A 13,919-nucleotide genomic window follows, 5' to 3' on the forward strand; every position below is an offset into this window, starting at 1 on the left:
TGATCATTTATCCACGATACTTGTCCCGATATGTATAAATTTATACGTACAATTTCTGAAGTGGAATTATTATTAAATATTCGCAACTTTGTTTGTAAACGAACGAATCCACAATCGAGTATGTTGTTGTTGTCGTCATCGTCGTCGTCGGCCTCGTGAGAATAAATTGATAGAAACGATAATAAAACGATAAAATCGTATTTAAAGATTATAATTTGTTCTCACTGTAAAACGTAAAATGTTATTCTAACAAACAACAAAGACAATTTAATGATCGATATTATCGTAGATTTTGTTAATCTTTACAATTAATAAATCTTACATCATGCGCTGCGATTTGATTTAATTTATAGAATATCGTTCTTTGTTCCTTTAAAATTTTCCATCGTGGAACATCAGGATTAAATCTTCGAAAAAGAAAATACCTTGTAACATTTTTTATTTGAAATATTTGAAATACATTTGAAATAAACATTTTCTTTTATCGTAACGAGATAATTTTACAATAAACACGCGAAGTTTTTATCTTCGATGTTTGAAAACAAACTCGGTGCGATTCTACCGTATGAAAACTAAAAGATCGATCAGTTTAAACGAATCGATATAAATTATTGTAAAAGTACATTGCAAGGATAGTACAAATGAATAATGTTTTCAATGCACTTCAAAGACCACCGTTTACAGCCCGGCGATTTTCGTCGATGATTTCGTCGGCAAGTGTTATATTAAATTTTTAATATTTAAAGTTTAAAAAACTGTGTACATAATCTTAGCGTAAGATACCGTCTGGTCGTATACGAACATTTCTCGAACGTTCGACACACAAACCCTCTTTATTAAAAGTAATTTATAAAAAATATACTCATTCGGGAAACAAGAATTTACTTTTTCGCACCTTTATGTCGATCGTAACAATTTATCGTTCGTATCTTTCCAATCGCTTACTTATCTTTTTCTTTTTAAAAAATAAAACAAAATCAATATTCATAAAATCAAACTTAATTATATTTTTGATATGTTATATTTGAATAATTTCTATTTGTACAAAAATTGAAGCAAGACAAATTTTTTGTCGGTAACTTATATTTTTCAAAAGAAATACTACTTCTTTTTTTTTTATTTTTTTGTAGATGCTTAAGAGTATCTTCACAATTATTCCGAACTAAATCAATTTTACCTCTCATTACATGTATACTATTATTATTGTTATTATTATTATTATTATTATTAATATTAATATTATTATTATTATTATTATTATTATTATTATTATTATTATTATTAAACACATTTAATTATAATGTAATCAACTTTAGGAGCTTACCATTATTCTCGTATTATAAAACGAACGATATAAATCACAAGACGTCTGTCGACTTTTAACATTTTTGAAATCAATTGCAATTATTAATAACAAATTTAAGAGGTTTAGTGAGAAACATTTTTCTATGTATCTCTACATATATAATTATATTGTAAATCGATAACGATTTAATTTCACTCGAATGAAGTACCTGCGTTATAAGAACAATATAGTAAACTCAAAATATTTACCCATAACTCGTACGTTGTTGTTCGTGTTGTTTTTATATCGATCATAAATTTATTGCTACGTATAGTCATACCTTCTACAACTAATAATCCAACATTTATCTATAACTACTTGTAAGAATACCTAAAGTAACAGACTTTAAAATATATCGAGAAATGTTTCGAAGTATCATCAGCGTTATACTGAAAAAAACATAGAATTTTCTTATTGCTCGGACAACGTAAATTTGCCTTTAAAGTGCAATAGAAACATGAATTTCAAAAGGATAAAAATCGTTTCTCGCAATAAGTCGATACATTGATGGCATTCCAATGGAACGCATTAAACGCATTGTACAATTATTTTACTTTTGCATCATTCATTGCCTGTCAGTACAGTGTAAATGTGTAACATGAATTATGTATTCCTGTATTTACATCGATAATCTGAAAGAAACGTAGTTATGAAGTAAAGATGATCGCCGTCTTACTATGAATGATTACTGTGAAAATTCTACTTTGGTACGATCAAAACACGATGTGAAGATAAATTACATTCACAAAGGCTAAGAAACCTTTACATATTATAGAAAGGTGATTCATTTTTCTAATTTATATAATTTGTGTCGATTAAATATTTTTGGCAGCATGAGTGTCATTTACATCACCGACCTGCAATTGTAAATATTCTGACACGTGCACGTTCTGGTAGTTTTATAATAACACCAAAGGGAATTCATTAGAAATTTCATGCAAACCCATAGAATTATTGCAGTAGGAAAATTTATCCACATAGATTATTTTCAAACATGCAAAGGTTACTCCCTTAATCAAACACTCTGCTGTCTTGTATAGTATAGTACTGCAGAAAACAAAGTGAACTACGTTCACCTTTTATATCATACGAAATGTATGTATATTACTTGGTTTCTGTTTCTTTAGGGCTTTCAAATCTGATAGGTACTTGTTCCGATTCTACTTTCACTGTAACGTCTGTATCTGCTTGACTGCCACTATCATCCGCAGGTGTATCCTCCGATATACCAGCATCTGAAAACGATAAGTTTATTTTATTGTCCATTTTTTTTCTTGCTCTATTTCCAGAAACTTCAAAATCACGTCAATCGTAAAATTAAATAATAATATCACCTGGACAAGTAGGATCAGACAGCAAGGAGAAAACTTTTTCTAGGGACATATCTTTCGTTAATTCTTTGAAATGGCTCACTTGAGCAGAAAATGATCGCCAAAACGACTGTCCCTCTGGTATAGTGAACATGGCCTACATAATTTTTTATATTATTTTCCTTCGTAATACAATATCGCGTATTCTCATCATTTTATTTTTATTGTGGTTTTATAGGTATCTATATACAATGAAATTTAAGTTATTTAAGTAATTACCTTAAATTTGTTGTATATGTGCTCTGCTTTCTGTCTTATTTGTTCTGCCTTTTGTTTGAAAATAGCCTATAAAATCAATTGAAAGTGATTTGATCTAAAAAATTATTAATTACTTTAACAACACGTAATAACGGCAATATTTACCTCGTCTTCTTTGCTCAATTTCCAGACAGTTAAGTTACCAACATATCGCCTTAACTGTAAAGATCGAAAAAGTACACGTGAAATATCGAAACATCGAGTTACTATCAGCTTACAAATATTTACCCTTTTCACAGTTTCAACAATATGTGGATGCTTTTTTAACATTAACGGATCAAGAGAAAGAGACAATACTTCATCCATCGCTTCTAAACATTTGTCAGCATTAGCCCGTTCCAAACCAAGATTAGATTTTATTTGAGCATCCAATTGTAACAACAGTGCTTCCATACGAAGCCATCTAAATATAAAAGAGTCTTGTATAATTCGATTTATCTGTTACAAATGAAAAACATAATTTTGTTATGTACCTTAATTTGTAAGTTTGCGGATGAATATTACCATCTTTTTCCAACAGACGTTTTTCATCTTCTGGCACATATATATTACAATGTAATGATTCTTTGACTTGCTCTGGTAAAATTTCACCGCTTTCTAATTGAGCTTTTAGCTTCATTGCGTTTCGAGCTGTAGTCCAATCCCATTGCGTTCTAGCGCTTTCGCTAACAAACGATTTTGGTCTGTCTACGTCTAATTTAATGCCCACGTATTCACCAGCGAACGTTCGCGCAAGAAGAAATCGACCTGGTATTTCGGTAGACGTAGGATTGGAAACCGTAGTGCCTTCCATCAACGATGTTTCGCCAATACTATTTTTCTCTTTAACATAAAACAAAGTGTGTAAATGAATATTCGAATTAAACGTATTTTTTCTAACACTTACTTTCCGTGGTCACAGTTCTCTTCTTATAACTTCCAGCAGAAGATATATGCTCCATAGAATCATCGTTTTTAATTTTGCCGCGTCCTCTGGCAGAATGTTCTATTGTACAGACATTGAAAATCGTATAATTAATATATTATTACGCAGACTTGACTGGATCGATCTTTAATATACGTATAAAAAGGACTTTTTTTTTTAATTCCACGCATACATAACAATACATAAATTCTTGGGGACGCAAAAACGAACTCGGATTCTAGCTCGTCTACTAACTCAAAATATGTAAACGATATTTGAAGGACACGACGAAAAGAAGTTTATCGAGAACAGAATGTATAATAATAAGAAATTCAAAGTAAACAATTACATTATTATATTTACAAATTTTCATTTATAATTCGTCTCAAGAAATTTACGTTGTTGACCATTAGAACTGTTAAGAGAATAAAGATTAAAACGAAAATATTGTACATTGTGTTCTTGATATATATATACATACATACACGCATCGAGTTGTTTATAATTAATTTCACTGACATATATGATCCAAAATAAATTATACGTTGAATAGTACCTAATATAGGCCGATATTTTTCTGTCAAATTTGTGAAAATAACTTGAAATTTTTATTACAGTCTTTGCAATATACATATATATATGTCTGTATATACATATATACTGCCAAACTGAAAATCTGAACTACGTAAATACCACTTTTATCAGCACCTTCCGTTTCTTCAGAACTTGAGAAATCTGCAAAACGTTTTGGTTTTATTTTTCGTCCACTGCGGCTAACGATTTCTTTAGGCGATTCCTCCCCTTGAGAATCAAGAGATGATTCTTGTTTTGAAGTGTCACTTGTTGATGTCGATAAAGCCTTTGCCTTCCCGCGTTTCTTTTTTAATTCAGGCGTTTCCTAATTCATTTGAGAAATAAGTTATAAAACTTTTTTTATAATGCTTTTTTCGTGCAGCATCTACTTAAAAATCATACAATGTAAGGAATAATCGCACAAACTCTTTAATCTTTACAAATGTTTGTCGGCAATTCCTAACTTTCTATCGGAGACATGATTTCAATAATTGCGTATCGTGAACAATATTGCGTACAAGAATACAAGAGAATCTAAGCCTCCATAATACAAAAAATACTGGAATGAAATAAAATGAGAAAAAGCTTACTGGATTATTAGATGTTGTAGAAAAAGGTTTTCTCTTTAAAGATTTCTTTTTATCTCCTTCATCGATTATTAAAGATCCAGACTCCATGTCACTATCCATTGCGCTAGCTGTGGGTAATTCCGAAGCTACATCGCTACTTTTTGTACCAGCTTCTTCTGCCATATCTGATTCTATAACATCAGAATAACCTTTAAGAAAATAATTAAGGTATTAAGGCATATTACATCTTATAACTTTACAAATTACCTTGTAAATCATCTAAATCTGCAGTAGCTTTACTTCTTTCATTTTTCAATTCTTGTTCAAGTTGTTGTAAACCTTCATGAAAAAATTTTCTTCGTAATGCTTTATTACCAAACTTTGCTTTATTTTCGGTATAGGTAAATAGCTCTTCAACTTTACATACGGCACTGAAATGAAGTAATTTTAATAATTATTTCGTATATCTTTTGTATAAATAATAAATGCTATACGTTTTATTTTATATAAATTATTAAAAAGAATTCTATTATTACTTACGTTTCACCTGTACCATAAAAGTAAACGCTATATTTAGCATTTTTGGAGTTAGGGTCCGTAACCTTTTCAACCTGTAATTAGTATCAATAAAACACGTGGGTACATACGTCTATAATGTAACGTACCTATGATTCCATTATTTGTTTTCATTAAAACAATCACATAATAAATGCAACGTATCACATAACGTATCACAACGTAAACAATTGAAATATATTGTCTTAACAGTATTGATAAAAAGATAATTTCATTCTGGTCATACTTTGGTTCAAACTTTCAAATTTTATGTAAACATAATTTCTAAGCGAGTTAAAAAATTAATCATTTCCTTTACGAATAACGCTATCACAATGTTAGCATATAAAAGTATTATTAATTAAATGATGAAATCTATTACGTTATCTATAAGGTACCACTAATATTCGTCGAATCACTTTAGATAAATTAGATAGTACTTACTTTAGCTGGCCATGGCGGGTAACCACGAACTTTCGCAAAAACTTTGTCACCGGCAAAAAACTTCTTTAGCAGCTTCACCATGTTTACAATAAATTTTTTAAAATTTCAACACCAATAGTACGTATCTATTCCACTAATTATCGCAAATTGCATATAATTCGTATGTCTAATATCCGAAAAATGATTCAGAAACCATCGCGAGAGCCGCCATTTGCACGATACATCGAAAACACATACGATCGACGCGGCGTTCCAATTCGCACGTTCCTCTATTACTACATCATAAACCGCGTAAACTAAAAAGTCTGATTGGCCATGAATCGTGCTTTTCGTAAGCATATCGAACGTTCGATGGTGGAAATCATGAAAGATAAAAGCATATGTGTGTTCAAATATATATATATATATATATATATATATATATATATATATATATATATTTAAAACGATCAATGTTGTGTATATATATATATATATATATATATATATACAACATTGATCGTTTTCAAAATGGCTGTCGTATTCGGATGACGTCATGCGTCAGTAATACAACGTCATTGTACTTATATCGTCGTTATACGTTGATTACTACTAATTAAAATCATTAGACAGCTTTACGATCATTTATAAATAGTTTCATTCGATATTACAATGAGATTAGAAAAATAATTTTTTACCGTTGCTCATAATATTTACAAACGTACGACAGATAAAAATAGAATTTCAAAGAATCGATGTAATTCTTATCGTCACCTATAGGTGTGCTCGTGTTTCGATTGGTACAAAGATTTGGATAATAGGGAGCGCGAGCATCGTTATCTCTCGATTGTATAAAGTTGCTTTCTTTATGTATGTACTATATGTCGTATGGCGTAGCACTCCTACAAACACAACGGGAGCTCTAACGTGAAGCTCGTTGCTTACCTATGAGTTTTGCTTGTTAGTATCGTTTCTACGCATTTATAAACGCGTGGTTAAATCGCAATTTAATGGGTATGGTTTGACTGTCGATTGTAGGTTTTTAAAAATAATATTTTTCCACGAAGGATCGTTGCAGTTTTATGAAATCGTGCAATGTTGCCCTTAGTGACGGCGTCAAGAACTTACAGAGCGCACATGAAAATTTTACAAAGATTATCGGTCACAATGTAAGCATTATAATTTTAATACATTAAGACAATGAATTACACGAAATTTGTATTTTTCATTCTTTTATTTCCTTTATTTAAGAATTTCGATTTTACACGCGTCATACGCTCTAGACGTAGATCACCTACCTACCTGATTTATAATATTTATAACGTGATTTTTATGTGCATTTTTTATAATATTCAAAAATTACATTACTGGCAAATTATATAATATTTATTATATAATTTGGCTACCATTGATTAATTATTAATACTGGCTACATTACTGGCAAAATTATATAATTTATATTTAAAATTCCTCATAACTTTTTTACTGCGAAGTGATAAATAGTGAGTTTATAAATATGCATGTCGTTTGAAGTATTTACGAAGTAAATCGTTTAAGAAGTAAGTTTTCATCCATATAATTTTATTCTCTTTTACTCTTATATGCATTTATATGATATTCATATAATATTTCAGTATAATTATATTTTTCTTTTTTTTAATTTTTTTATTTTTTATCAATATTTAATAACTTTACCTTAATCACATATAATGATGTTATGCTTATAATGTACTTGTATGCACTAAAAAATATATATGATAAACAGATGAACAAAGAGTGCCTATGGTAGTACTATATATCGCTATGGTCAAAGATGCCAATTCTTAAGAAGCATTGCTTCTGCTGAAGTGGCCAACTTGAAGAGGCTTGCTAAGGCACAATGAGAGCCATTGTATCAGTCGTATTGGTCACACTACTGTATGGGATAAGCTCAGCCCCCATTTATGCCAGTAGAATATGTGCAAGTAGAAAAAAAAATAATGAATATAATTCCTTGAAACAAAATTCAGCAGGGGTGCCTGAAGATGTACCCAATAACAGTAATGTAGTTCGTATCTCAGTAAGTGGATCAATTAATATCCAGTTAATGTAACATTATATGAAATATAAGATTTTCTAGACATAGCATTAATTCTTATTAATGAATGTACATAAGCGCACATAATAAGAATAAGAGCATGTAGAATAATGGATTAAATAAGTATGATAATCAATGAATATATTAATATACTAAATAATCAATAATTAATAATTATCTATAGAGTATTTGTGAAACAATATAATTAATCCAAGGATTTTGTAGGGATTATATTGCTTTGCATATATCATTGTAAATATTAGCATTACGTTTTACAGGCAGATGATGACATTAAATTTGAAATATGTAATAATTTTTGTCATGCATTGTGGCAAGAAAATAAGACTGCAAATGGTACAGAAATTATCATTTTATCACAAGGTATTTAACAATTTCTTTGCATATCTTTTCTCTCGATGTACATCTTGTCTCTCATCAACCATTCGTGTAATTGATTTTTTATTGTTTGCAATGGAAGGTTGCTGGAAACAATCTGGTGAACAAAAGTGTGAAAACACAGAATGCATGGCATTACAACGTTCTACCAAGGCTTTAAATAATACCAAGTTTTGTTGCTGTCATGGAGATTATTGTAATTTAAATATTACGAATAATAATCTCTTGTACTCTGACAACAAGATATTTAATTCTGCGCCAGTGCAGAAAAATCTTGCAAGTAAGGCTCTTGCATTAATCATTTTTTTTTTTAAGCATATATTGATTTAATAATCTAAATAAAAAAAATTATACTTGGACATTAATGATATACGGTTTTATTTTTTATAGCAACCGAATATTTGGAACAGTCTGATTCGGAAAGATGGTTACTCATTATACTGAGCACATTAATTTGCATTTTATTGGTGATATGTACAATAGCTATGATGATATACCGAACGTATCGTAACAATATATTAGCAAGATTAGGAAAACCCATGTCTTATAACGACCAATTTATGGATAGCACAGCATTAAGGACTGGTACTTATACGGTTGATCATTTAAAACTGACTACAATTGTGGGTATGTTGTTTAGTTATTATATCATTGGTTCATACAATGTACCTGTAATGTAATACTTGCTACAAAATGTATTTATAATTTTTTTTAGGACAAGGACGATATGGTTCCGTTTGGCAAGGCAGTATGGGTGATCAAGACGTTGCTGTGAAAATATTTCCTTCTCATTATCGTAATTATTTTCAAAATGAGAGAGATACTTACTGTTTACCCTTTATGGAACATCCATCTCTGTTAAGCTATTACGGTTTGTATTTATCCTTTAATAAAAAATAACAATATTTTTTTTCTCTTATCGATGTTTACCAGCTTCGTAAAATCAATACTGAACATTTATAAATACAGGTGTGGACGAAAGAATAAGCATGGAGGGTAGTACAGAATATCTTTTAGTATTAAGCTTTGCACCGGGTGGTACTTTAACAGACTTCTTACAAGCGCATACCGTTGACTGGATGACGTTTTGCAAAATGGGTCTTTCCATAGTTAAGGGACTTGCATATCTGCATACCGATATACGTAAAGGTGGTAAGCGAATTTTATCGGATGTACACGATATTTACAATATCTTTCCATACGTTGTACTATACTACTGTAATACTATGATCATGTCGATAAAAAACTCTGGGTAATTGGTTGATTCGGGTAATTCGTCGAATCCCGGCTCAGCCAGAGTACATTTTCTAAGTAAAGGGAACATTACAGATAAATTCAAGCCCTGTATCGCACACAGAGATATAAACTCGAGAAATATACTGATTAAAACTGATGGAAGTTGTTGCATATGTGACTTAGGATTAGCAGTGCAAATATCCGGATCTAAGTATTACTCTAATGGAGAAGAACAACACGCCGAAATAAAATCAATTAACGACGTAAGGGAATGATTACAAAGTTTGACGTTATCAGCCAAACAGTTATTCGATTCGCTTGATATTGATCTTAACTCGTAACAGGTGGGTACTTTGAGATACATGGCACCGGAAGTATTAGAGGGTGCTGTAAATCTACGAGATTGTGAAAGTTCTCTCAAACAAATAGATGTTTATGCAATGGGCCTAGTGTTGTGGGAATTGGTTTCGAGGTGTTCCGATATTTACATTCCTGGGTCAGAGGTGCCTCAATATAAACAGCCGTATGAAAATGAAATTGGTTTGTATGGATCGAACGTGACCTTACAATTATTTTCTTAGATACGTACGTCTCTATTTTTATTTACATTCGTTCCATTATTCCATCCTTTAGGATTGCATCCTACATTCGAGCAGATGCAAGTATTGGTATCGCGTAAAAAAGCGAGACCTCTTTTAGAGGGGAACTTAATCGATAGACCAGGAGTGCGTCTTATCAAGGAAACTATGGAAGATTGTTGGGATGCAGATGCTGAAGCGCGTTTGACAGCTTTATGTATAGAAGAACGTCTTTCGGAACTACAATCTCATCGTAGTAAATATGCGCATCTTTTTCTTGGCATAATCGTTTCGTCAATCTATTAAGAAACGTTGAAACGATTTTTTTTTTTTTTTTAACAATTTTCAACAGTCACTTCGTACTTTACCGACGGGAGCCCCATGGTGAACTCTCACTGTGCCTTAGTGCCTTCAACCACAAATAGCCTTTATAGCGAAACTTCACATCACGATAATATACATGTCGTTCAACTTGCGATGCATATGAGTCAAGATGGGTCTACGAACGAAAGCAATATGGTCGATAATTTGGTTACGCTTTCTCCCTCTGACAGTGTTGCCCACGAACATAGCTGTAAGTAATTAGTGTCACTGTAGCGACATTTTTTTTTTTCTCGTTACGAACGTAATATGGAACATTAAGAAAACTTATGTTTATTTCAGTTAAAAACTCCAACGAGGTAGCCGTGTATAATCACACGCAAACTCTTCAACCTTATCAAGGAAGAAATCCTTGTATGGAGAGAAATTTGATGTTACAGTCCGATTCCTTGGAGGATCTAGGATGTAACGGTAACGTTTTAGTCGATAAATCTTTGAAGCACACGTGCAATGATCAATACAAAGTCGTGACAGAGGCGCAAGGTCTCGTCTCGCACGATTACTTGGGTCAACATACGACTCAACTGGCGCAACTTAGACCAGCGACACCGATACCATACGTTCAAAATGTCATATCCGAGGATGGCGCTACGTCGTACAACAAACGAAAGCAAACCAACGTTCACGATAATTTTCTTCAAGAAAGTCCACGGAAAAAGATTTTTGGTGGTTGGCCGAATTTAAAAAAATTGCTTGTTAATAAGAAGATGCACCCGTATAATAAGTATCCGATAGACAGGGAAGATTCTAAATCCAACTTACTGTCGAAGCAAAATGTACAAATTAAAACTGTGGACACTAACGTGACTATTTCTTCCGGTGGGAAATACGTTAATGGTATTATTGGCAAGACGTCTACTTCTACTGCGCCGATAGTAAAAAATGATAAGAATGTAGTACAAACTGGAAAACACGCGTACGATAATGATGGTACGACTAATGCTCGACCGTCGACCTTACCGCTAGTTAATTTGAAAAATAAGAAAGGTGAGAGCAATCTTAGTAGGCAAGAAAGTATTGACAAATTCAACGAAGTCTTTAATGTTAGATCTAATGTAAACGTGTTGAAAGATCCGCATATGAGAATAAAAACTCCAGGAGATTTACCTCCTTCCGTAAGAAAGATTCGTGGTCGTGCGCAATCGACGGCTAGATTTTCGCTCTATGACGATCGGATGATGTGTAATATTCTTAGCGAGGAAGACGATCGTAGCGACAAAGCCATTTGGAATTCAGTGCCATTTGGTATGGATCTTGGTGAAGGCGATGGAACAAGTTCACCTATAAAACATAGTACCAAAAATGTTACTTGCTTCTAATGAGAAACACCGATATCAATGTATATGTAAAATCTCTATATGTACGAATAAGTGAAACTAAAAGGCTGAACTGCAATTCCGCCGGAAAGATATGTACAGAGAAATTTTGTTTTAAAAGTAAATAAGATTTTATACTTAATACTGATACGTTACTAAAAATGCAGATACATATATTGTACACAATAGAATTAGATATCGGGAAATCAGAAAAGGATGAATATACTACAAAATCAGAAATATCATAAAATTTAATAATAATTACATGTGATGGTCTGTCGCACGATACATGGTTTTCTTATTTCTTCATTAATATTTAACGGATAACGCTTGGAAAGTAAAAAAAAATTTAGTGCATCTAAGATACAGTGCAATGTGTATTTATTAAATTATTCAAGTACATAGGGGATATTTTCAATGTTCTATAGATAGAAAAATTTCGTGTAAATCGTCACGTAAATTTGTTCTATCGTTTGCATATATATATATATATATATATATATATATATATATATATATATCATTCTTTAAAACGAGAATGTATAATATTTATATACATGGACAATCAATGCAAGCATACACAATTGATGTGATTTTACGTGTATTCGTCTTTTACTCTTTTTTCTTTATATAACGTATAAAAAAAAAAAAAGAAATAAATAAAACATTTACAAGTGTGTAACACAGAGAAAAATATTAAGCTTTGACATAGCAAGTAAGAGAATCAAGCATGAGCTTTATAAATGAAAAATTATTATTATGCTGAAAATTTACTGAAAATAATTACTTTACAAAGTGTCGTTCATTGGCGCACTATCATTGGATTTTTATTAATTGATAATACTTCATAAATCATATGTTTAAAAATTGCAAAATAAGTATTTGCACAGAGCACAAAAACCGCTTGATATTAGTATATTAAAACATGACATCTTGTCCATTTATGCACAATGATATTAATCGGATATGTAAATATGAGATTCAGTCATTCTATAAGTTAGTTAACTACTTATGTGCGATATATTTGACTACGGATCGATCATAGATTTATGTACGTATGTATGTACCAGAAAATTAGGTACTAAGTTTTGCATGGTTGGTATGGCTATATATTTTAATTTAAATTTATCAATTGGCAATACATTGGAATTTGGCCATTAGAGTATTTAAAAAGATTATTAAATTGTTGCGTTTGTCGTTTAAAGGAGTACCTGCACGAAATCTATGTTTACAAATACATCGATATGTAAATATTTTGTAGCATAAATACAACTTGATGTAATTTTTAATGGAGCTTAAAATATTACATTGATTTTCGATCGCACAATTTTATTGCTATATTCGTCCTCGAATGTATTATCAAAATGATCATATAACGAAATATATGCGATTCGGAATAAAGAAATTACTAAAAGTCGAAGAGCAATTTGTACTTTGAGAAACGATTTTATCGATGCTGTACTAAACCTCCGTAATCTGTTCCTTTTTTTTTTAAAAGAGTGTCCTCCGATTAGATAGTACATACGTACATACATCTATATATAGAATGAGTTGCTATCTCCTCATCGTTGAATCGTCGAATTCTAGACTATAAAGCGGCAAATGCAGAAGAACTATATTCTGTCCCCTCTTAGCAAAATGTGATTGGCCGAGTCTTTGCAACGATTTAATGTCGTACAGAATAAGCACGTACGTTGTATCTGTGACAACTTTAATGGTCATTTGTCATCCGTCAACGACTGTTAAATGTGTAAATAAGACAAATAAAAATAATATCATATATTTAACTCGTAAGTTTTACCTAATAGTTTCAGTTATCATCAGATATGATTTGCACGTAATTGTATGTTTATGTATGTGTTATATATATATATATATATACACATATGATTACATGTATGTGTGTGTATTATATATATGTTATATATATAATGTACA

General features: G+C 31.2%; 2 protein-coding genes across 9 annotated transcripts; one reads left to right on the top strand and one right to left on the bottom strand.

Moving 5' to 3' along the window:
• Nucleotides 1-422: 422 nt before the first annotated feature.
• LOC127064678 (hepatoma-derived growth factor-related protein 2) lies at nt 423-6,294 on the bottom strand. Of its 4 annotated transcripts, none has more exons than XM_050996110.1 (12): nt 6,019-6,294; nt 5,560-5,630; nt 5,287-5,450; nt 5,041-5,228; nt 4,571-4,775; nt 3,860-3,958; nt 3,447-3,795; nt 3,202-3,376; nt 3,079-3,132; nt 2,935-3,000; nt 2,680-2,812; nt 423-2,580 (listed from the first exon to the last, which is right to left on the bottom strand). In XM_050996110.1, the coding sequence occupies exons 1-12, from the start codon at nt 6,097-6,099 to the stop codon at nt 2,450-2,452; spliced, it is 1,716 nt and encodes a 571-aa protein (XP_050852067.1). In that variant the 5' UTR covers nt 6,100-6,294; the 3' UTR covers nt 423-2,449. The 4 variants fall into 4 exon arrangements, with proteins under 4 accessions (XP_050852067.1, XP_050852068.1, XP_050852069.1 ...); XM_050996111.1 differs by having other exon boundaries at nt 4,586-4,775; nt 6,019-6,291; XM_050996112.1 differs by having other exon boundaries at nt 5,041-5,210; nt 6,019-6,288.
• A 512-nt stretch (nt 6,295-6,806) lies between these two features.
• On the top strand, nt 6,807-13,763 carry LOC127064675 (bone morphogenetic protein receptor type-2). 5 transcript variants are annotated; one of them, XM_050996102.1, is made up of 12 exons: nt 6,807-6,957; nt 7,036-7,166; nt 8,353-8,455; nt 8,553-8,750; nt 8,861-9,097; nt 9,186-9,341; nt 9,440-9,622; nt 9,800-9,969; nt 10,051-10,246; nt 10,340-10,540; nt 10,637-10,858; nt 10,948-13,763. In XM_050996102.1, the coding sequence occupies exons 2-12, from the start codon at nt 7,080-7,082 to the stop codon at nt 11,982-11,984; spliced, it is 2,790 nt and encodes a 929-aa protein (XP_050852059.1). In that variant the 5' UTR covers nt 6,807-6,957; nt 7,036-7,079; the 3' UTR covers nt 11,985-13,763. The 5 variants fall into 5 exon arrangements, with proteins under 5 accessions (XP_050852059.1, XP_050852057.1, XP_050852058.1 ...); XM_050996100.1 differs by adding an exon at nt 7,763-8,056 and having other exon boundaries at nt 6,875-7,166; nt 9,440-9,619; XM_050996098.1 differs by adding an exon at nt 7,763-8,056 and having other exon boundaries at nt 6,877-7,166.
• The last annotated feature ends 156 nt before the right edge of the window (nt 13,764-13,919 follow it).

The sequence above is a fragment of the Vespula vulgaris genome, chromosome 6 (genome assembly GCF_905475345.1).
Source record: "Vespula vulgaris chromosome 6, iyVesVulg1.1, whole genome shotgun sequence".
Taxonomy (NCBI): domain Eukaryota; kingdom Metazoa; phylum Arthropoda; class Insecta; order Hymenoptera; family Vespidae; genus Vespula; species Vespula vulgaris.